Here is a 23,320-nt window from a genome sequence, read left to right on the forward strand (position 1 = left end):
ACTCAATATTAAACTGATGCACGATCTAGATTATTGTCAATAGTTTTCATTTTCATAGATACCATGATAATTTAATTTTTTAGGATTCACAGATAAATAGCATTTATTTATTTTAAAAAACTGCGTGACATAATAAATGTCTTCACTGTCACTTTTGATCAATTGAAAGCGTCCTTGATTAATAAAAGTATGAAATCGTACAGACCCTGAGCTTTTGAATGGTAGCGTATCAGACTCAGAATGCATTGTTATGATGCATAATGAGTTTCTCTTCTCAGAATACAGTGAAGTGAGCTGATGTTTGCATCCGTGTGCTTGTATAGAATATGTTTGGAGGCCTGGTGTGGGACAGAGGAGCGCTCAACCCTCCTGCTCTATTGCCCAAAGCAGCGGCGGAGGACGTGTATTCATTTCAACTCAGAACGGACTGTATCACCTGAATGTCGTTTTTGCCCTTTTCTATGTTTTGAGCAATGTAGAGTAAACTAGACGAGGGACTGGGATTACAGACAAGTCACTATGTCAGTGCACTCAGACTGTAAACCGAGGACTGCTGAATGAGGTTTGGTTGATGAAGCTGCTTGACTGATGGATGGCGGCTGAGCCAAAACTGTGCAGAGTTTCCCTCTCCAATTCGTCAACGGATTATATTTGAATATGACTTTACATTCTTCCAAAAAGAGCATATAATGTGTGTCAAGGTATACTTACTGAAAGTATCATTTAGAATATTTGACTTTGCAAATGTCATATGCAGTAGATTGAAGTGATGATTTAAATGTGTTGAAGTGAGTGCACAGACATCACGAGGAATATCTGAAGGGTTTGTGAAGATCGAAATGTGAGGGTTGTGTGGTAGTTGAAGAATACGACGTGTACTGTTTCTGCAGTGTGTGTATCATTTGTCTTATACAACAGAGCGCACTCGGTGCAACACTGTTTCCCACAATGCAAAGTGTATGGCTTGGCTTTGCATTAACAGTGTGATGAATGAATGGGAATGTTGGTCAAAATGCGAAATCTTAATTCTTGCCTTTTTTCATGCAATTACCAGTTTAAATCTTGCAAATCTGACTTTTGTCCTTGCGATTCTGAGCAAAGGAAGAATTACAAGATATAAAGTCAGAATTATGAGATATAAAGTCATTATCGTAGATAAAAATGTGCAGGAAATAAGACTGAATTTTGAGACAAAATAAGAACAAAACATCTATTTATATCAATCTGGACTTTCTTTGCAATTCATTTCTTAAAATTGCAAAAAGTCCAAATTATGAGATTATCGATTGAAAATGATCTTTAAATGATCTCAGGATTCTGTCTTTTTTTTAACTTAGAATTATGACTGAATTATGAGATATTAAAGTGATTAATGTGAGACGAAATGTCGGAACAGCGAGATATTAAATAAAAATGTGGATATATAATCGTGCAATACTACTTTTTATTTGCAATTCTAGCCATTTTGACTTTTCATCTATACATTTTTCTCTCTCAGAATTGTGAAAAAGAAAACTTTCAAAAAGTCAGAATTGTGAGATATAAACTCAGAATTTCTGAGAAAAAAGAGTCAAGGTAACTTTTTTACCCAGTTTCATCTTTACATCTTGCAATTCTGAGAAAATGAAGAATTGCGAGATATAAAGTAATTATTGCGAGATATAAACTCAGAATTATAAAATATATGATAAACGCATAACTCAGAGATAAAAATTCAAGCTCGTTTCTGCCACGGAATACATTTTATTTTTCATCTCAAAATCCTTACTTTTTTTCTCGCAACTACTAGTTTGCATTAATATATTAAAAAAAAATCTGAATTGTCAGATTTTTAAAAAAAAATCACAATTACCTTTTTTATTTCTTTATTCTGTTGCAGAAGCGTTCATAGAACACAACCTGCACTGTATACAGCTTACTATTTTATTTTATTTTTTAATGACGTGAAACAGGACACAGTGTGCAATGAATAAAAACGAATATGTTGCCTTTTTAATACAAACGCATGTAAAAGCATCTAATCAAACTGAGAAGGATCGTATGATGATAGTTCTGTCATCACACTGGAGACAGAAAGTCAAGTGTGCAGTGTGCAGTATGCAGTGTGCTCTCTTGTATAGAAACAGCACGAGTCGTATGCATGTATGTTTATGTGAACACGGCCAGATAACAAATGCACTACCGGCTCTGACGAGGGACAAACGCTTTGCTTCTGTAAGTGGTAGACTTTTACAGTACACCTTTTGTCACAAAGTCTTGAAATAAGCTACAAAAGATATTCCATCGAACCAAATCGATATTTCTTTAACCCAGCAACCCTTATCGGTCTCAGCACTAACAAGCCAGGTTTTCCCTCTTTTGCATAGAAACGAATCTCGGAAACAAGCACAAACATGCATTCAGTAGACATGCAATAGAAAGAGTGACGTGGAGAACTCTGCTCCCAGCGCTCGTGCCTCTTCTGTCCCATCATGCCATATCTGAGATAATCACTGCAGCTTTATGACACTAGGTGTTAGGAGAGAGAGCTTTAGATGGACGCTGTCTCTGGCCACACTCTTTTGCTGCTATGTGCTTCTTCTGTTGTGTTCTTGCTAAAGACAAAGGCATGTAAATATCTCTGTTCCTTCTGTGTACAGAACTATTCTATCCAAATATACCGAGCTAGTGCGTGTGAATACTTTTGTGAAGTAATGAGACTGACATGTCAGCTTTTATTTTTCAGAACTATTAATATAGGCGTATAATACACATATTTGAATCCTAAAAGCTTCGATGATCGGCTATATCACAGTGACGTCATACAGAGTCCGATGTCTCTTCTCTTTCTCGATGGGTGCGCGCCCCCAAAGGTTTTGTAAACATTTCTTTTTTTTCTTCCTTTCGTTCTTTTTTCTTTTCTTTTCAGAATTTGCTTGAGAAGAGCATATCTTAGCAAATATTAATTTAAATAATAAAGATGTGAATAAGAAAGTTGTCTCTTCGTGATTTTATTTTCAAATAGACCTCCGCGTGATGAGTACACTTGATGTACAATTACTGAAATTATACAATTATAAAATCTTAAACATTTAATTTCCTGACTCCCAGTAACTGAACACGTCATTTTATGAAATATTGAGGAAAATAAAAACCTGCGAAGTGAACCGAACTACAGCAGAAATAGTTATTTAAAATAACTAATTGCTTACATTTTTGTCTTGTTTGTGATTTGTATTTAAGGTTTAGATTTGTTCCTTACAAACATTTACAAACACTGCATCGTGTTTTACAGTTACTGTTAAAATAAAAAAATACAATAATTTTATACACACACACACACACACACACACGTGTATATATATATATATATATATATATATATATATATATATACAGTTGGGACGTTTTTTAAATTTTAATAAAATGAAAACTAAAAGACTTTCAAATCACATGAGCCAATATTTTATTCACAATAGAACATAGATAACATAGCAAATGTTTAAACTGAGAAAGTTTACAATTTTATGCACAAAATGAGCTCATTTCAATTTTGATTTCTGCTACAGGTCTCAAAATAGTTGGGACGGGGCATGTTTACCATGGTGTAGCATCTCCTTTTCTTTTCAAAACAGTTTGAAGACGTCTGGGCATTGAGGCTATGAGTTGCTGGAGTTTTGCTGTTGGAATTTGGTCCCGTTCTTGCCTTATATAGATTTCCAGCTGCTGAAGAGTTCGTGGTCGTCTTTGACGTATTTTTCGTTTAATGATGCGCCAAATGTTCTCTATAGGTGAAAGATCTGGACTGCAGGCAGGTCAGGTTAGCACCCGGACTCTTCTACGACGAAGCCATACTGTTGTTATAGCTGCAGTATGTGGTTTTGCATTGTCCTGCTGAAATAAACAAGGCCTTCCCTGAAATAGACGTTGTTTGGAGGGAAGCATATGTTGCTCTAAAACCTTTATATACCTTTCAGCATTCACAGAGCCTTCCAAAACATGCAAGCTGCCCATACCGTATGCACTTATGCACCCCCATACCATCAGAGATGCTGGCTTTTGAACTGAACGCTGATAACATGCTGGAAGGTCTCCCTCCTCTTTAGCCCGGAGGACACGGCGTCCGTGATTTCCAACAAGAATGTCAAATTTGGACTCGTCTGACCATAAAACACTATTCCACTTTGAAATAGTCCATTTTAAATGAGCCTTGGCCCACAGGACACGACGGCGCTTCTGGACCATGTTCACATATGGCTTCCTTTTTGCATGATAGAGCTTTAGTTGGCATCTGCTGATGGCACGGCGGATTGTGTTTACCGACAGTGGTTTCTGAAAGTATTCCTGGGCCCATTTAGTAATGTCATTGACACAATCATGCCGATGAGTGATGCAGTGTCGTCTGAGAGCCCGAAGACCACGGGCATCCAATAAAGGTCTCCGGCCTTGTCCCTTACGCACAGAGATTTCTCCAGTTTCTCTGAATCTTTTGATGATGTTATGCACTGTAGATGATGAGATTTGCAAAGCCTTTGCAATTTGACGTTGAGGAACATTGTTTTTAAAGTTTTCCACAATTTTTTTACGCAGTCTTTCACAGATTGGAGAGCCTCTGCCCATCTTTACTTCTGAGAGACTCTGCTTCTCTAAGACAAAGCTTTTATAGCTAATCATGTTACAGACCTGATATCAATTAACTTAACTAATCACTAGATGTTCTCCCAGCTGAATCTTTTCAAAACTGCTTGCTTTTTTAGCCATTTGTTGCCCCCGTGCCAACTTTTTTGAGACCTGTAGCAGGCATTAAATTTTAAATGAGCTAATTAAGTGGATAAAAGTGTAAAATTTCTCAGTTTAAACATTTGCTACGTTATCTATGTTCTATTGTGAATAAAATATTGGCTCATGTGATTTGAAATTCCTTTAGTTTTCATTTTATTAAAATTTAAAAAACGTCCCAACTTTTCCGGAATTCGGGTTGTATATATATATATATATACATATATTATGTGTATTGTATTGCACAATTACTGTTAGTACTGTTAAAAATAAGTATATTTATTAAAATTTTCTGAAAAGGCTTTTCGTAATATACAAAAAAATTACAAGTTCAGTGTGAAAATAATAATACATTGGTGAATAATAATTTTACATGGTGAAGTATTATCATTTCTGATGCAGATTTACATTTTATCAATGTTGGTGTCTAAATGACATTAGTAATGTATGACACAACATTTTTAGTATTTAACTTCCTGTTCCTTCTGTTGATTTCTCAGTGCAGTTTGTGAAAGGCAATATCAGAGATATCTAGCATGTCTTTTTTTTATGGTCTAACCACTGTACCGTGATTGAAGCTGAGGTCATGTAGACTTATATATTCACTAGATGTGTCAAGGTTTTTATTGATAGATCATTTTATCAATTCTAAAGCATCTGAAGGATGGTGCCTGATCATTTAATATTATTTTAGCACTTTATTATGTAATGAAATGTTACTAAAAGACATTATCGCTTTTGGGACCTTGAATGAGACACTTTTTCACTTTTTTTCCCCAAGTTTCTCTGCTGGGATTGTCCATGTAAGTATTTTATCGTAACAAAATAATAAAAACAACATTTTTAAAAATTCCAGATTGAAATAATAGTTTACAAGACACCAATGGTTGAAAATAATAATTATTTTCACACAATTATATCCCATGGCATGACATGCTGGTACTATAATCACCTTACCTGTTATTCATTAGCACTGTTGGCAAATGAAAATATTTAAGCATGCATTAAAAATTCTAAATTATTAAGAAATTTAAACAAACACACAAAAAAGAAACAATAATAGGTAAGGATTAGCAATTTTGTATTACATGAAATGCAGTCATAATGGTTCAGAATTGTTTCTTATCGTTGCATCAACATGATGAAAGCCAGTCTTTTGTTGCTAGCATGCAGATAGTTTTGCTCACACTCTGCTAATGAGTCACCAAACCACAACAATATAATTGTGAATGTGCCATATATTCATGCATGCATGCATTTGGCACACAACTGATTCTCTTTTGTCCCTCAATGATTAGTTACTTATTTGCTTTTTAGTTGTTCAGTTATTTAAACTATTACCTAAATATGATAGCGATTGGTAAATGTTGCAATGATCAAACATGTATTCATAATGACACAAAATTTTATAATTTATTTAATTGGAAATTATACATGTAAAAAGCAGGATAATGTATAGACAGTCGCTTATATACAAAATATACAATTTTCCTCAACTGAAATGTGACTACTAACTCCCCACATATTTAAAAAACCCATAACATCTGCTCTTGTTTGAGTACATAGATACAAGAATACAATAGTAAGATTTTTAATGTGTAAGTAAATGTATGCATGAAATATCTAAATATGTGAAGTATTAGTGTTTTATCATAAGTTTCAATAAAATATTCCGAGTGCTTGGCCTTGTTTAAATGCAGCACCGTTCATCGTCCCGCCCCCATCCAGAAGCTTCACAGACTGACACTGACGAGAACCAATCAAATCCTTACAGTTCGCCTCATGTGATGACGTTTCCGCCACCAGTACGTGTGCAAATCAGCATCAGCCAGCGTGCAACGCTCAGCCAATCAGCGCCTTCCAACGAGCTGCTTTCCGACCAATGGCGAGGCTCCACGACGGGAAAGCGCTGAGGGCTTATATACAGGCGAGCAAGCGCCATGAGTTACAGTCGAGAGCCAGAGAAAACACGAGAAACACGGACACGAGAGAACGAGACACGCCCTTGAGACTAGTGCTTATTACTACAGTCGTCAGGTAACAATATATCTCATTTAAACTCTTCATTTCATGGTTTATCTTACAAAAAGCTGTAAAGATCAAATTTACCCGTTATAGCTGTTTTGACTGGTTAATGGTGTTGAGAAACGGTTAAAAACCGTTAACGTACGTCAGTTGGTAACGTTACATTTAAAATATATTTGTAAATATAAATGTACAAAAAAAAAAAGATTATAAGTGTGTCTTGTTTGTAATGTTCATTCATTCGATAGTAACCGGAAAGACAAAAACGAATGGATGATTTATCTTAAATAGGTTTTTATCTTAATTAAATGTGTTTTAAATTATGTAACGTTACGTTAGGATACTTCATAATATTAATATGTGGAGTAACGTTAAATAGTAAAAGTGAGGATTTGATGATGATCGGTGAATCAGCATACACGAGGTTGAACTTGAGACTAGTTGATCTCAACTAGTACAGAATCTGGTTTAGTTAATGACTGCTGTTTTTATTATTATTATTTTTTTTGTCTATTGTTTGCATTGCTACTTGGCCTTAAGTAAATGGTATTTAGCTTTTTCACATTTTTATATTTTAACTACTTATGATATGCATGTGCAGTTGAACTCCATGCAGCCATTCATGTCGAATAATTATTTGTTTTATCCATCCAGAAGAAAATTACTAGATAATTAGTTTTTGCATGAAAATGCATTGCTTGGTCTATAGTGATTTATATAAGTGATCCAGCTATTAAGTGACACGTGCTTCATCATGTTCCTGCCCTGACCTGTGACCTTTCTTTTTAAAGCACTCTTTACAGAAATTAGTGGAGATTTTGACACCAGATCAACTCAAAATGCGATTGGTTTGCCTGTTCCTGCTGGTGGCCGGCAGCGTGTTTGCCGAAGAGGACGACAAGAAGGAAAGTATTGGGACAGTGATCGGAATAGACCTCGGGACGACCTACTCCTGGTGAGAATGAGTTCGGATTCACATACAGGGGTCACGGGGTCATGAAAATAGATTCTGAAGAGTGTGCGTTTAAAAAAAATGATATTTATTTTTAAAATTTCTATTGTAATATTCTCTATTAAAATTATATATAATCTCATATTTAACTGTTAAACCATTTATTTATTTTTTTTGCTCTTGACATTTCTCTATTTGTGTGTTCTTATACCATTTTATTTTTGCTCCAGTGTTGGAGTGTTCAAGAACGGCCGTGTTGAGATCATCGCCAATGACCAGGGAAACCGCATCACTCCGTCATACGTGGCCTTCACCACCGAAGGTGAGCGACTCATCGGAGACGCTGCTAAGAACCAGCTGACATCTAACCCCGAGAACACAGTCTTTGATGCCAAGAGGTTGATTGGACGCACATGGGGCGACTCGACCGTGCAGCAGGACATTAAATACTTTCCCTTTAAGGTACACAACTGCCAGCTTGTGTCTGAACTGTATGTCCCTTTGACTTCAATCTGAAATGCTGAACACCTGCTGTGTCTCCTCCAGGTTATTGAGAAGAAGAACAAGCCTCACATCCAGCTGGACATCGGATCCGGTCAGATGAAGACTTTCGCCCCTGAGGAAATCTCTGCTATGGTTCTGACTAAAATGAAGGAGACTGCGGAGGCTTACCTGGGAAAGAAGGTAAAGATTTGACTGCAACACCCAGAAAACATGTCATATCTGTTGCATTGCAGTAAAACTCAACATTGATCTGTTTCTGCTCTTCTAAAGGTCACACATGCTGTGGTCACTGTGCCCGCTTATTTCAATGATGCCCAGCGCCAGGCCACCAAAGATGCAGGAACCATCGCTGGTCTGAACGTCATGAGGATCATCAATGAGCCGTAAGCACTCTATTACTTATGATTTCTTCATTTTATTTAAAAAAAAAAGTTTTTTATATTTATTATACAAATTTTTCTACTGAATATATATTTTTTTATTATTAATATATTTTTTTTAATAAAAAATTGCAAAATTGTCATCAGTAGCACAGATATATTTGTAGATAGACAACAATACATTGTATGGGTCACAATGATACATTTTTCTTATGCCAAAAATCATTACGATATTAAGTAAAGATGTAAATCTAGCACAATCATTCAAATTTAAACTTGTTTATGCTAATAACTTTTAAACTATAAGGAACGGAATGAAATTTAATTTTTTTCCTCTGAATCCTTGGCTCATGTTGAATCGAATGAACTTCAAAAATCACAAGGTTTCGTTTATTCGCTATTTTCAATTGTTCATAAAACCTACTTTTTCGAACTCCTCCTATACGGTTCGTCTGTTTCTCACCAAAATTGGCTCCGATCATCTTCAGACCACACTGGCAAAAAAAGCATAGAATTCAAGTTGATTTATCAAACCGTTCTCCAATAACTCGAACACTAATTTGACAGTTACCAGTAATAACACTAATGATCCTGTTTTTCCACAGAACCGCTGCTGCCATCGCTTACGGTCTGGACAAGAGGGACGGTGAGAAGAACATCCTGGTGTTTGATTTGGGCGGTGGCACCTTCGACGTTTCCCTGCTGACCATCGATAACGGCGTCTTCGAGGTGGTGGCCACCAATGGAGACACTCACCTCGGCGGAGAAGACTTCGATCAGCGCGTCATGGAGCACTTCATAAAGCTCTACAAGAAGAAGACCGGCAAGGACGTGCGCAAGGACAACCGCGCTGTGCAGAAGCTGCGTCGTGAAGTGGAGAAGGCCAAGAGAGCGCTGTCCGCCCAGCATCAGGCCCGCATCGAGATTGAGTCCTTCTTCGAGGGTGAAGACTTCTCCGAGACGCTGACCCGTGCCAAGTTTGAGGAGCTCAACATGGTAAGAGAAGCTCTGCTTTACCAACTAAACCTTCACAAAACTACATCTATATGCCAAAAATAACTGATTGTGCCTTTTATGTTAAATGCATGGAAACCAACCCATGTTTTGTGCTGTTCTCCTCACAGGACTTGTTCCGCTCCACCATGAAGCCAGTGCAGAAGGTTCTGGAAGACTCTGACCTGAAGAAGACTGACATCGATGAGATCGTCCTGGTTGGGGGCTCCACTCGTATTCCCAAGATCCAGCAGCTGGTGAAGGAGTTCTTCAATGGAAAGGAGCCGTCCAGAGGAATCAACCCGGACGAGGCCGTGGCTTATGGAGCTGCAGTCCAGGCTGGAGTCCTGTCAGGAGAAGAGGACACTGGTGAGTCTGTCTATAGCCTATAACCTCTAAACTCTATCATCACATGATCTCTTGAGGGATGCTTACTGACTGAAATGTGTTGAACAGGTGACCTGGTGCTTCTGGACGTTTGCCCTTTGACCCTGGGCATTGAGACAGTCGGAGGAGTGATGACCAAACTCATTCCCAGAAACACCGTCGTGCCCACCAAGAAATCCCAGATCTTCTCCACTGCTTCTGACAACCAGCCAACCGTGACCATCAAAGTTTATGAAGGTGAGCAAACCGTTTCAGTGCCAACTCCATGTACCTCATCTTGACAAGTTTTATTCTGTTCATTCATATCAAGAGTTATTTGGTTCACTTGGGGGGGGAAATAGCCATTTTAGTGTACGTCTGCATTTATGACCTTATTTAATTCATCGGATTGATATGAAAGATTATGTAGGAGTTTTATTCTTTATTTCTGTTCGCTTTTAACTGTAGAAACTTAAACCATGAAAGCATTTTTTTTTTCTCTCTCTCACTTTAAGATAGCCTTGATGGTGTTAAATGACATTTATTTGCATAAAAAAAAAAAAAAAAAAAATTCAAGATAAGCTTTTCTTTGCTATATTAAGCCATCTCTCTCTCTGGTCTCAGATTTTTTTTTTTTTTTTTTTTTTTTTTTTTTTTTTTTTTTTTTTTTTTTTTTTTGAGTAACCCCCCCCCCCCCAATTTTGCTACATTAGAAACCATTTCTAATTTCTCCCTAATCTTCATGTTTCCAGGCGAGCGTCCTCTGACTAAAGATAACCACCTCCTGGGCACCTTTGACCTGACCGGCATCCCTCCGGCTCCCCGTGGTGTTCCTCAGATCGAGGTCACCTTCGAGATCGACGTCAACGGCATCCTGCGTGTCACCGCTGAGGACAAGGGCACGGGCAACAAGAACAAGATCACCATCACCAACGACCAGAACCGGCTGACCCCCGAGGACATCGAGCGCATGGTGAACGAGGCTGAGCGATTCGCCGATGAGGACAAGAAGCTGAAGGAGCGCATCGACGCCCGAAATGAGCTGGAGAGCTACGCCTACTCCCTGAAGAACCAGATCGGGGACAAGGAGAAGCTGGGCGGCAAGCTGTCGTCCGAAGACAAGGAGGCCATCGAGAAGGCCGTTGAGGAGAAGATCGAGTGGCTGGAGTCTCACCAGGAAGCAGACATCGAGGACTTCCAGGCCAAGAAGAAGGAGCTGGAGGAAATCGTTCAGCCCATCGTGAGCAAGCTGTACGGAAGTGCGGGTGGCCCACCACCAGAGGAGGGCGAGGAACAGGGCGACAAGGACGAGTTGTAGATCATCTAGACTCTGTTTCAGTCGCGTTAATAACGCCTTCGCCTCTCTAGGTGTACATATTAAACACAACAGACTTTTTTTGTACAAATCGGGCGAACGTAAAGCCTCCGGTCTCTTTAGGAAAGACTTGTGGGAAGCCTTAGAGAGTTGTGTTTGTCTTATTTTCTCTTCACTCTGGTGGAGATTTTGTCAGCCCGGTTTGAGGCTCTGCTGCTGTTCTCAGGCAGTTCTGTGAGGGGCAATGAGGGGGTCAGGGGTCACTGGAGAGATCTCATGTCACATGCTCAAAGTTATTTATTGAAATCTGGCATCTGTAGAAGACCTTTCTACAACTAACAAAATAAAGGTTTGATACAAAACAAGCTCATTTGTTTGCGTCTTTAATTTTTAAATGTCTAAAATGAAGTTGATTTTATTGTTCATCTAAATGTTAACGATGAGTTTTTTGTTTTTTTTTGTAAATTAAGTATAACTGATTGATAAAACTGAAAAAAAAAAAAAAAAAAAATTAAATGCTCATTTTGAACTAAAATATTTGAAGTCCCCATGAAGTTCACGTTTGCATGTTTATTATGGTTATCTGATGTTGCTTAATGGTCCCAAGAGGCATCTAATTTATTTTTAGCTACATGTTCTTTTAGCAAGTTATTTTTATTTTTTACCTTTTCATTTTGCATCTATAACTGAATTAGTGTTTTGGTGAATTATATGGTGCTTCTCCCTTAAAAAAAAAACGTAACCTTTTAAAACTATGATTTTAAAAATTCATTTGAAATTAAACCTTTTTTTTTTTTTTACAGGTATTTTTTTTTTTTTTAAAGTTCCAGATCACATATCTTAATTGTAATTTTTCCAGCAAAGTCTGTATGTGTTATGAATTAATTTTTAGCTTTTCATCGGCTGCCACACCCCGGTTTTGGAAGCCCTGTATTAAAAATACACTTTTAAAAAATGTAATTGACTTAAGGATTTAAACTTTTCAAGTACGTACAAAACCAAAATTGAATACACATTTATACAAATTCAGAAAGTAAACTAGTTTTTAAAACCAGTTCTCACAGATCCATGCGTGTCGTCCAATCATTTATCAAGCATGTGGTGAACAATCACAAGATCTAGTTTTATAACAGATTCAGGGGTTTTTGAGGAAATCAAATGTTTTCTAGTTTTGTAAAGTTATAAGTGTTCATGTCAGCACAGTAACGAGGCAGTCATTGAACATGACGCCCTGAGTGTCCATTCCTCCGAAGATGAAGCACAGATGCACCATGTCTGCGTCACGTGACTGAGCTGCGTGTTCTTCAGGCGTCTTCACACGCCACGGCACTAAACACATGCAGTGATCCAGTCTGCTGGGAGGAAGATCTCCGTCAAACCTCAGCAGCGTCCATCGCTGTTTATCTGCGGCAGAACAACCAACTGATGATCTAAAGAAAGATGCTTTTCTGGCCACATTAGGGCTGTTGTGTTAATACTGCAGCTTTTTTACAATCATTTCTGCACTAATATCACAACCTTCATGTCAATCTTTGATCAAAATGAATACAGTACACATAAACCTACAATCATTTGTTCATTGAACTTAAACGAACAAAAACTGATACTAAAGTAATACTTTGTTTAAAGTGTTACTCATGTTAAAATCTAAATTTCAATGTGCTTTTATTTCGGCAAATTTCCTAAAAAATAAAATGTTTGTTATGACATTATGTAAATCAAGATCTATTGGGATGCACGATATATCGTCCGCCATATCGGTATCCGATAAATGATAAATTTTCTGTTATCGGCCCGAAATGAAAATTTGGCCGATATCTTAAAGCCGATAAATAATGCATTATTTCCTTCAGAAACACTTGCCTTGAGATGACTTGTTTGCATTTTTATTTATTTGTAAGACTTTTTACGATGGAATTTGGTAATAGGAGAGTAAAACTATTTTTAAAATGTACACTGTTCAAACTAGGCTGCTTATGTTGAAGTGTTTGAGATGTGGCTTTTAATGATGAGATCTTTTTTATAATCAGGCTCTCAATAACTATATACAAATTTGGATATAGATTTATTGGCCAACATATTGGTTATAGGCTTAAAAATAAAATATTGGTTATCGGTATCGGCCAAAATGTTTATATTGCTGCATCCCTAAAGATCTATATTGAAAATTGATCGAAAAGGCTGCAGGATCTGGAGTGGTTCTAGTAAGCGTGTGAGTTGGTACCGCTCTGAAACTTGTACATGGCGTTGGTGGCTCCATCTGCTGTCATTCCTCCGAAGATGAAGATGTTCTTCCCGAAGGTTAGGGAGGAATGAGCTGCTACTCCCGGCGGCACGTCTCCTTTAGCTCTCACCTTCTCCCACTTCAGTGTTTCTGAGAAATATGAGAGAAATACATTAATATGTGTACGAGGACAGACAATGAAGAAAATATACCCAGATCATTCATACAACTTCACATCCTTACGCCCCCATCATGAACTTTATAGTACTATAATTTTCAAACATAAAATAGTAGATTGATTATATACAGTACAGACCAAAGGTTTGGACACACCTTCTCATTCAAAGAGTTTTCTTTATTTTCATGACTATGAAAATTGTAGATTCACACTGAAGGCATCAAAACTATGAATTAACACGTGTGGAATTATATATGGAATTATATACATAACAAAAAATATTCTCATATTCATATTCTCGGTTCTTCAAAGTAGCCACCTTTTGGAACCAGGCATGTAGAGTCCATCCGTTCACCTTTTCTGCGTCACACAAAGACACGGTGGTTGGAACCAAAGATCTCAAATTTGGACTCATCAGACCAAAGCACAGATTTCCACTGGTCTAATGTCCATTCCTGTTCTTTAGCCCAAACAAGTCTCTTCTGCTTGTTGCCTTTCTTTAGCAGTGGTTTCCTAGCAGATATTCTACCATGAAGGCCTGATTCACACAGTCTCCTCTTAACAGTTGTTCTAGAGAACTTCGTGTGCCATTGACCTGGTCTCTAATCTGAGCTGCTGTTAACCTGCGATTTCTGAGGCTGGTGACTCGGATGAACTTATCCTCCGCAGCAGAGGTGACTCTTGGTCTTCCTTTCCTGGGGCGGTCCGCATGTGAGCCAGTTTCTTTGTAGCACTTGATGGTTTTTGTGACTGCACTTGGTGACACTTTCAAAGTTTTCCCAATTTTTCGGACTGACTGACCTTCATTTCTTAAAGTAATGATGGCAACTCGTTTTCCTGTACTTAGCTGCTTTTTTCTTGCCATAATAGAAATTCTAACAGTCTATTCAGTAGGACTATCAGCTGTGTATCCACCTGACTTCTGCACAACACCACTGATGGTCCCAACCCCATTTATAAGGCAAGAAATCACACTTATTAAACCTGACAGGGCACACCTGTGAAGTGAAGACCATTTCAGGTGACTCCCTCTTGAAGCTCACCAAGAGAATACCAAGAGTGTGCAAAGCAGTAATCAAAGCAAAAGGTGGCTACTTTGAAGAACCTACAATATGACATATTTTCAGTTGTTTCACACTTTTTTGTTATGTATATAATTCCACACGTGTTAATTTATAGTTTTGATGCCTTCAGTGTGAATCTACAATTTTCATAGTCATGAAAATAAAGAAAACTCTTTGAATGAGAAGGTGTGTCCAAACTTTTGGTCTGTACTGTATGGATTGAGTGGTTCCTGTGAAATCGTGCTGCATCACCGGTGTTGAGCAAGAACATGTCGCTGTAGAACTTCTCTCCGGCCAGCCCTCCGTGTATGTAGATGTTGGAGCCCACGGCGGCGATCACGTGACCGTGCCGCGGTGCAGGAGGCGTCCCTCTGCTCTCCGGCTGCAGCCACGTCACACTGACTGCAGACAAACACAGCTTCTCAGTGACGCATGCTCTACTGGTGTCAGTCCTGAGTCTATGTTGTGTTCGTCAGACCTGAATCAAAGACGTGGAGCTGAGGGTCAGTGACAGGTGAAGCTCCAGCGTCTCCTCCAGAAAACACATAGAGTCTGTCTCCGACACAGGCGGAGCTCGTGTGGTACGTCCGGCCTGTCGGAGCGGTTCCTTTCACCTGAACCGTCTGCCACGACCCACGGCCTTCAGCATCAGCTGCACCAAACACAGCATTACAGATAACACACAGCGCTTCTACAATATACTCTCTTCTGCTCAGTAAAGCTGCACTGATTTGATCAAAAATACTGTAAAAATTGTGAAATAATATTACAATGTAAAACAGCTGTTTTCTGTGTGAATCTGTGTTAAAGTGTAATTTATTTCTGTGATGCTCCGCTGTATTTTCAGCATCATTCCTCCAGTCTTCAGTGTCACATGATCTTCAGAAATCATGAAAATATGCTGATTTACTGCTCGAGAAACATTTCTGATTATTATCAATGTAGAAAACAGTTGAATATGCTGATGAATATTTCTGTGGAAACTGTAATGCATTTTATTTTTCAGGATTCACAGATGAACAGAAAGTTCAGAAGAACAGCGTTTATTTGAAACTAAAGTTCAGTTTCCACAGAAATATTGTGCAGCAACATTGATAATAATCAGAAATGTTTCTTGAGCAGTAAATCATCATATTATTCTGATTTCTGAAGATCATGTGACACTGAAGACTGGAGGAATGATGCTGAAAATACAGCGGAGCATCACAGAAATAAATTACAGTTTAATAGATATTCACATAGAAAACAGCTGTTTTAAATTGGAATAATATTTAGCTATTTTTACTGTATTTTTTTTATCAAACAAATGCAACTTTGGTGAACACACACAAAAAAATGTAACTACTCCTAATGTTATTAGTAGTGCTACAGTAATACTCAGCGTTTAATAATAACCTGATGTGCGCAACACTTGAACACAGTTGCGGTTCCCGTTCTTCTCGGCTCCAGCAAACACCCAGAGACTCTGTGGGTCGCTCTCGGGAACAAAGCTGCAGTGTTCGTACCGCGCCTGCAGCCCGACCCAGTCTGGGACGTCCCATTCATGAGCATCTGCAAAACACACAAGGCCACGTGTTACATAACTGCAGATTTCATGGGCTCATTATTAACGGAGAAACTACATGCAAAAATAAAATGTGATTAATAATGGTTAAAGACACTTAAAAATATATAGTTAATACATTTATATAAACTAAACCATGTTGATTAAACACATGGTAAGTTCTGTACACTGTTATCTATACATTCATTTATTAATTATATGCATTACATATTGTAAACTTAAAATGAAAGTTTTTTTCTGCATTTGAAGTTTATTTGCAAAAACAGGTTACTCCGTTTTTTTATTATTTTATTATGTTTTTATTGTGTTCATCAGCTGTATTTTTTTGTTATTTTTTAAACTAGTTAAAATAACCCAGCTGCAGTTTGAGACTAATTTGCAAATGAACTCTTCATTTGTTTGTGTTTACAAATAGTTATTGTTCTTTGTTAGTTAACAATGCACTAAGTGATGTTAACATACACAAATATATCTAACTATATGTATTATTTTATTATATCATTTTATTTTTCATTATTAATGTAAAAATTAAAAAAGGCATCTATATAGTTTCTTTAAAATAAACACCCATATTATACTCTACAAATATGACTGTAAATATGTATTATTTTGAAAATATTTAATTTCTCTTAAGTTACATTATTAAATTTCTTCTACTTTTAGTTTTTTTAATTATTTAATTATTTTTTCTTATTTGCATTTATTTATAACCTATTTGCATTGATCTAATTAATTTATTTTAAATCAATTTCATTCTTATTATTTTCATTAATTTATTAATGTGATTAAAAAAAAAAAAATATATATATATATATATATATATATACACATACATACATGTTTTTTTATATTATAATTTATTTTACCTTTTTGCACACCATTTTTCTCTAAACTTTCAACAGTATATGCCACTCCTTGTGTTTCCTAGGTTTTTTTATAAACAGATTGTCTCTGAAGAACACTGGATTCGGGTCTTTATTGCGTTAAACTATACCAGGACTCAGTCTGTACCCTATTCTGAAGTGAGCACACTACCTAGATTGATAATATAAGACTCAGAGAAGCTGCCATCAGGATTGGCTCCACCGATGATCACAATCCGTCCCTTCCCTTCATCACTGGAGTGCAGAAATTTGCAGGTGTGACCCACAGAGACAGCAGGACCGGCTCCTGTGGGCACCACCAAATACCTGTGAGAGAAACAGAGCGCTGTCACACACACACACACACACACACACACACACACACACACACACACACACACACGCGGCTCATACCACTGTCTGCTCTGCGGCCGCTCCTCCGGATCCAGAATAGGCAGCAGCTCCATCCGTCTAAACATATCACAGCTCTCTGGATTTTAATTATGCAATAATAATCAAAACTTTTAATTCACATATGTGTCCCTGCAGCACAGAAGCAGTCATCAGTGTCACGGACGTATATTTGTAGAAATAGACAACAATACATTGTATGAGTCACAATTATACATTTCTCTTTTATGCCAAAAATCATTAGGATATTAAGTAAAGATCATGTTCATGAAGATATATACTCAATTTCCTACCATAAATATATCAAAACTTTATTAATAGCTAAGAACTTCATTTAAACAACTTTAAAGATGATTTTCTCAATATTTAGATTTTTGTGCTCCCTCAGATTCCAGATTTTCAAATAGTTGTATCTCAGACAAATATTGTCCTCCGAACAAACCAGACATCAATGGAGAGATCATTTATTCAGCTTCAGATGATGTAGAAATCTCAATTTCCAAAACTGACCCTTAACTTGTTTTGTGCTCCAGGGTCTCTTTTATCGAATAAGAATTAATTTCACGAAACCTGTTTCTATGGACGCCGACTCCGTTGCTATCGTCACGTAAAAGCACGTATTCTACACGCAACACATGAGCATTATGACGTCATGTGACATCTCCCTCTTGCAATCACAACGACAGCAAACGCTTTACCTTTATAATAAATGTTATGATTGATGATGGACGGGTTGCACGAGCGCTGCACCGGCGGACAGAGGAAGGAAGAGAGAGCAGTTAGTGTGAAACTGCTATTGTGATGACAGTCTAACCGGAAATAATTTCATAATAAAGGTCTTCGTCGTGGCAAAGGCCATAAGACAGTAGAAAATAAAATAAAATAAAATAAAATTGTTTTTTTTTATGTCAGATTTAATTAGTTAGTTTAATTAATTAGTTAACACTTAAATTAAAAGATTACATATAACAACATAAAAATATTTTATAAAAATGATTTAAAAAGCTGCAAAATACACATAATAATGATAAATAATTCCTTTATCATAGAAAAAAATATAATAAGAAAATACGTTAGACTTTTTTTATTAAAACATACAATTATATTAAAAGGTAAGCTAAAAATAGGCTGTTAACAACAAGCATATATTAAAAATGTAATACATTTATGTTAAAAAATGTTTATGTCCAGAAAAAAATCTAAAATTATATATATATATATATATATATAGGGATATGCTGTATATAGGGATAGACAGTATTATGAAATCAATGCCACATATATTTGAAAAACAGTAAAGTCTTGCAAAAGAAAAAAGTTTTGGGAGAAAAAAGCACAAAAATAAAACTGCACAAAATGGGATTAAATAAAGCATCCTGTTTTATGGCATAATCATGACCTCTCAATATAACTTTTCTGTTTTTACAGTGCAAGAATGTGTGTGTGTGTGTGTGTGTTTTTGTAAACACATATTTTCTTTTGCGATACATGTTTTGGCATGGATTTGATTCCGTACACGTTCAGCCGAAGATAACACAGCGCACGCCCCCAATAGCCCCGCCCATAGCCACGCCCACACAGCCACTCTCTGTCTGGACATCAACAGATGAAGCAGCTCGCTCTGCTCAGACACTCGTTCATCTGTCCTGACAGAGTCTGACTCTGAGGAATCATTATCATCATGTCTTCAAACTCAAACCTCACGACAATGAAGCGCACTGTGGAGCAGCTCAAACTCGAAGCTAGCGTTGACAGAATCAAAGTAAGGCTCAGCACTCACAACTAAATCATACTTCATTCAATACACAGTGATGTTGAACAGCTTCACTACACGACTTCAAAACAAACTTCAGTTTACATCACTAAACGTTTCTAATTCACATGTATGCGTTTGTTTATAACAGCAGCATCTGCAGATGTGAGATAATTAATAACATGATATACACTACTCAAGCCCTACATTTTGTTTGTGAAGTATTAATAAATAGCTATTAGAACGATTTTCATAAAAACTTCAAAACAAGCAGAAATGTGTGGATGTGGTCTATATATTTTTTTAGATATGACAATGCTGTTGACAAATATCCTAATATATGATATACAGCAAAGCAGCAGAATATGGCTGGATATGAATGAGCAATCATCTTCCTTATGGTTTGTTTAATTTTACTTATGATTATTATTATTACTGGTCTGATTTGGTTTAATATTGGATGCAGATAATGCCACAGCTTACTGTTTGCAACTGACATACTAATGTTTTACATTATTATTTAATTATTACTAACAGACAAAGAAATCATATGCACAGTGAAATCCAATTATAATATGTAGTGCACATATATTTTAGAAAAATAAGGTCCGATATTTTTCAAGATCAGACTAATGTATATATATATATATATATATATGGTCAGCAGTATAATTAAATTCCAGTTTTGTGTGACAGAGGGCACATTTATTTTGACAAGCAGTCACCTAATCATTTAGAAATAACTGACTTCTCTAAGTACTTCTCTGTTTGTGTATTTGTGCCGCAGGTTTCTCAAGCCGCTGCGGATCTACAGCAGTACTGCCTCCAGAACGCCAGTAAAGACGCTCTTCTGGTCGGCGTCCCAGCTGCGAGTAACCCGTTCAGAGAGCCGCGCTCATGTGCCCTGCTCTAGAACACAGGTACACCGTCATACGAGAGACACACAGCTCACTTATAACACAAGAGTGAGCCATCTGAAATGCATTATCATATTCATAAACATGCAGGTTTGTAGCGCAAGAAGTTTTACTGTCTGCTAGGGGTGTAACAAAACACTCACAATACACAATAAATTAACTAAAATATATATTTTTTTAAATTGCATAAATTTATTTGGAATTACTTTATTTAAACTAGATTAACACAATCAATTTAAATGAATAAATAAAAAAATAATTCAATTAAATAAATGATCAAATTGAGAACAAGAGTATGGTAATATAAATATGTAACAATAGAAACTATTTAAAAAAAAATGGTGATTGTGACTTTCTATCTCACTTTCATCTTTGTTTCTCGCAGCTCTGAGAGATTAGTCATAATTGCGAGATATAATTGCACAATTTACAGAATAAAAGTCGGATATAAACTCAGTTAACTTTTTAATTTTGTTGTGAGAAAAAAACCCCCACACAGAATTCCGAGATGTAAAGAGAGAATTGTGAGAAAAAGTCAAAATTGTAAAATATAAACTCTTCATTTCTGAGAACAAAGTCAGAGCTGCAACTTGCATTTCTGACTTTTGTCAAAGAATTGCAAAAACGAAATCCAAATTTTGAGATTTAAAAAAAAAAAAAAAAATCCCGTGGCATAAACCAGCTTCCATAGAAAACAGCTTACTTCTACAGTATATGCAAAAGAAGCTGGACATTTATAGGAATCCAACAGTCAACAATGATATTTACAGTGACGAGCAGTAATTAAATAAGCCAGCATGAAGTCAGTATTTTTGAAATGGAAATAAGGATTCAGTGAAAGGTTTCGTCTCGACTCTTTTGTGTTTTGTGGATGCTTGCAGCTTCTCTAACTATTGAATGATAAACTAATTTCACCCAGATATTCTCAATAGTCATACGCAGCTGTGTGGGATATTATTTTTAGCCCGGAGCGTTGGACTCGCATCCGGCTTTCTGTTGGGAAGCCTGATCCGACTCTTTTACATCAACAGGAAGTTGGGTTTAGAGGAATGGGGGTAGTGGAGGAAGTGCTGGGATAGTGCTGCTAAAAAACTGTGCCCTCTGTATAATTGTGCATCGTCTGTCTCTATAAAATGTGGCTAAAGGAAAGTGAGTCATGACTGCACAGTCAGCCAGAATTCAGATTCGGGAAGCGTCTCTGTCCAGCTTCTGTTCTTGACCAGCATGAGTTCGTCTGTGGTTTGATGCTATACTTAGTTTAGCACGAGATGTGTCGAAACACGGCTGGCCTTTACTCAGTCAAATCTTCATGCATCTCCTTTGCATGATGAACATAAAATCCAATGCAAAAATGATTTAATGATTCTTTTCCATGTTATTCCTGACGAACATCATCTTTTGTGCTTCACAGTCACATTTTTTCTGTCCATTTTTGTTCTTTCAAAATTGATTAAATACTAAATGTTTTAATTAATTTGTTCCTTTTTTTAATTTCGCAGGAGAAAGGAGGAAGGTCAATGGAACACTGATCTTTTATATTATGCAACAACATGAAATGAAACTTCAGTGCAAATCTGAGAATACCGATGCCTTAAATGTCATATTTTGTATATTTGTCTCATTTCTAAATATTCAGCTTTTTTTGGTTGAATGTTAAATAATTATTTGAAACTGAAGCATTGATCTTTATGAAGGATTTGGATTTATCTAGAATAAATTATTATTATTATTTTAAGAAAAAACTTTTTTTGTTGTTCAAATTAAGTGAGTTAATTGTGATATGTCCAGCCAATGCAAAAAAAACAAAAACAACTAGTAGTCCTAGTAGTCAATGATTTGAAAATGCAAAATAAATATCTATTTATTTCTATATCTGTCTGTCAATACAAATGCATGTCCTGTTTCTACATGTATGTATTTCATACATGCATGTCTACACGATCAAGAGCATCAGCTCTACAGGTTTAAAGACAGGAAAAGATGTGCTGAAGATGAAGGACGTGATAAACCTGTTGCTCTGGTGATAATCAGCTCAATCTGGGTGGACACATAACGACATCTGTGACCCCTCAGGAATGAGTCTGTCTGTCTATAGTTTTAGGCAAAAATATAAACTGCACCCCGAAGGCTCCCGCAGTCACAAGCAACCAGGAAACATCAGGGAATTTTCACATGGAGTTTCCAGTCATTGAAATGTAAAAGCCATGGAAATTTACAATTGTTTGATCAGTATTTCCACACAGTTTAGAGAAAGGAAACATCTACTTCCTGTTTCTTCTCATTGCATTATTCTGGCTCCAAGAGTATAAATCCACTTCTCTTGTGACATTGAGAGTTTATATACAGTAAAATCATCTTTTGTTCTTTCAAACCTTTATGCATTTGAATGTGCTCCATTTTTCTGGTGCATAATGCAAATCTGTGTGGTTGTGTTTCGTGTAACAGATACACTCGTATCTCACATCATGAAACATGTTTAATAGTGTATAGTGTGCATAAACACAATCTTTCATTCATTTTAGGATTTCTAAACTAACTGGCTTCAGTATCACTTCCCTCTTCACATTATTAAGCATTATAAATCATGTCAGAGAGATGTGATATAATACACAAAAACTATCAAACTGGCACTGCAACTTTGTTTACTACACACACACACACACACACACACACATATGGTCTTCCTCCAGGGGTCACTTTGACAGTTTTCTGCAGCTTATACTGTGTTATATACTGTGTGGTATATAATGGAAATCTTGAATGTCATATGTACTTATTGTATAATGACTGTTATTTTATTAAAGTATGTTAAATAGTATGAAATATACAACAATCTGTATACTGTATAGATATATAAAAGCCCAACACTATTAAGACACATGTATAAGTCACACTTAAAGGTGCTCTAAGTGATGTCACACATTTTTTAGGCCAAAACATTTTTTGTCACATCCAGCAAACATCTCCTCACTATCCGCTAGCTGCTCGTCCCCTGAACACACTGTAAAAAACGGGGTCTCTCTAGACACCACAGGCTTCACAAACAACAAGAA

The 23,320-nt window shown here is 36.7% G+C and overlaps 3 protein-coding genes across 5 annotated transcripts; 2 read left to right on the forward strand and 1 right to left on the reverse strand.

Annotated features, from left to right (window-relative positions):
- Window positions 1-6,645: 6,645 nt before the first annotated feature.
- Window positions 6,646-11,658, forward strand: hspa5 (heat shock protein 5). The gene is made up of 9 exons (XM_059549362.1): window positions 6,646-6,795; window positions 7,575-7,738; window positions 7,966-8,197; window positions 8,282-8,419; window positions 8,510-8,622; window positions 9,225-9,615; window positions 9,744-9,981; window positions 10,069-10,236; window positions 10,731-11,658. Exons 2-9 carry the CDS (start codon window positions 7,623-7,625, stop codon window positions 11,294-11,296), a joined length of 1,962 nt encoding a protein of 653 aa, XP_059405345.1. The 5' UTR covers window positions 6,646-6,795; window positions 7,575-7,622; the 3' UTR covers window positions 11,297-11,658.
- Window positions 11,659-12,366: 708 nt separating this feature from the next.
- Window positions 12,367-18,378, reverse strand: rabepk (Rab9 effector protein with kelch motifs). Of its 3 annotated transcripts, XM_059549018.1 has the most exons (9): window positions 18,296-18,378; window positions 18,168-18,219; window positions 17,601-17,657; window positions 17,359-17,513; window positions 16,155-16,310; window positions 15,238-15,411; window positions 15,012-15,161; window positions 13,518-13,667; window positions 12,367-12,697 (listed from the first exon to the last, which is right to left on the reverse strand). In XM_059549018.1, exons 3-9 carry the CDS (start codon window positions 17,651-17,653, stop codon window positions 12,483-12,485), a joined length of 1,053 nt encoding a protein of 350 aa, XP_059405001.1. In that variant the 5' UTR covers window positions 17,654-17,657; window positions 18,168-18,219; window positions 18,296-18,378; the 3' UTR covers window positions 12,367-12,482. The 3 variants fall into 3 exon arrangements, with proteins under 3 accessions (XP_059405001.1, XP_059405002.1, XP_059405000.1); XM_059549019.1 differs by lacking the exon at window positions 18,168-18,219 and having other exon boundaries at window positions 18,296-18,369; XM_059549017.1 differs by lacking the exon at window positions 18,168-18,219 and having other exon boundaries at window positions 17,601-17,676; window positions 18,296-18,344.
- An 800-nt stretch (window positions 18,379-19,178) lies between these two features.
- On the forward strand, window positions 19,179-22,174 carry gng10 (guanine nucleotide binding protein (G protein), gamma 10). Its single transcript, XM_059549363.1, has 3 exons — window positions 19,179-19,359; window positions 20,138-20,270; window positions 21,767-22,174. The coding sequence occupies exons 1-2, from the start codon at window positions 19,279-19,281 to the stop codon at window positions 20,261-20,263; spliced, it is 207 nt and encodes a 68-aa protein (XP_059405346.1). The 5' UTR covers window positions 19,179-19,278; the 3' UTR covers window positions 20,264-20,270; window positions 21,767-22,174.
- Window positions 22,175-23,320: the final 1,146 nt, after the last annotated feature.

Source organism: Carassius carassius, chromosome 5, assembly GCF_963082965.1.
Source record: "Carassius carassius chromosome 5, fCarCar2.1, whole genome shotgun sequence".
NCBI lineage: Eukaryota > Metazoa > Chordata > Actinopteri > Cypriniformes > Cyprinidae > Carassius > Carassius carassius.

Coding starts and splice junctions, on each gene's coding strand:
- gng10 (XM_059549363.1), top strand. CDS start 19,279: ATGTCTTCAAACTCAAACCTCACGACAATGAAGCGCACTGTGGAGCAG. Junction 19,360..20,137: donor CTAGCGTTGACAGAATCAAA/GTAAGGCTCAGC, acceptor TTTGTGCCGCAG/GTTTCTCAAGCCGCTGCGGA.
- hspa5 (XM_059549362.1), top strand. CDS start 7,623: ATGCGATTGGTTTGCCTGTTCCTGCTGGTGGCCGGCAGCGTGTTTGCC. Junction 7,739..7,965: donor CTCGGGACGACCTACTCCTG/GTGAGAATGAGT, acceptor TTTTTGCTCCAG/TGTTGGAGTGTTCAAGAACG. Junction 9,982..10,068: donor GTCAGGAGAAGAGGACACTG/GTGAGTCTGTCT, acceptor TGTGTTGAACAG/GTGACCTGGTGCTTCTGGAC.
- rabepk (XM_059549017.1), bottom strand. CDS start 17,665: ATGTTTAGACGGATGGAGCTGCTGCCTATTCTGGATCCGGAGGAGCGG. Junction 15,412..16,154: donor TCAAGTGTTGCGCACATCAG/GTTATTATTAAA, acceptor TGTTTGGTGCAG/CTGATGCTGAAGGCCGTGGG. Junction 15,162..15,237: donor GCTCCACGTCTTTGATTCAG/GTCTGACGAACA, acceptor GTTTGTCTGCAG/TCAGTGTGACGTGGCTGCAG.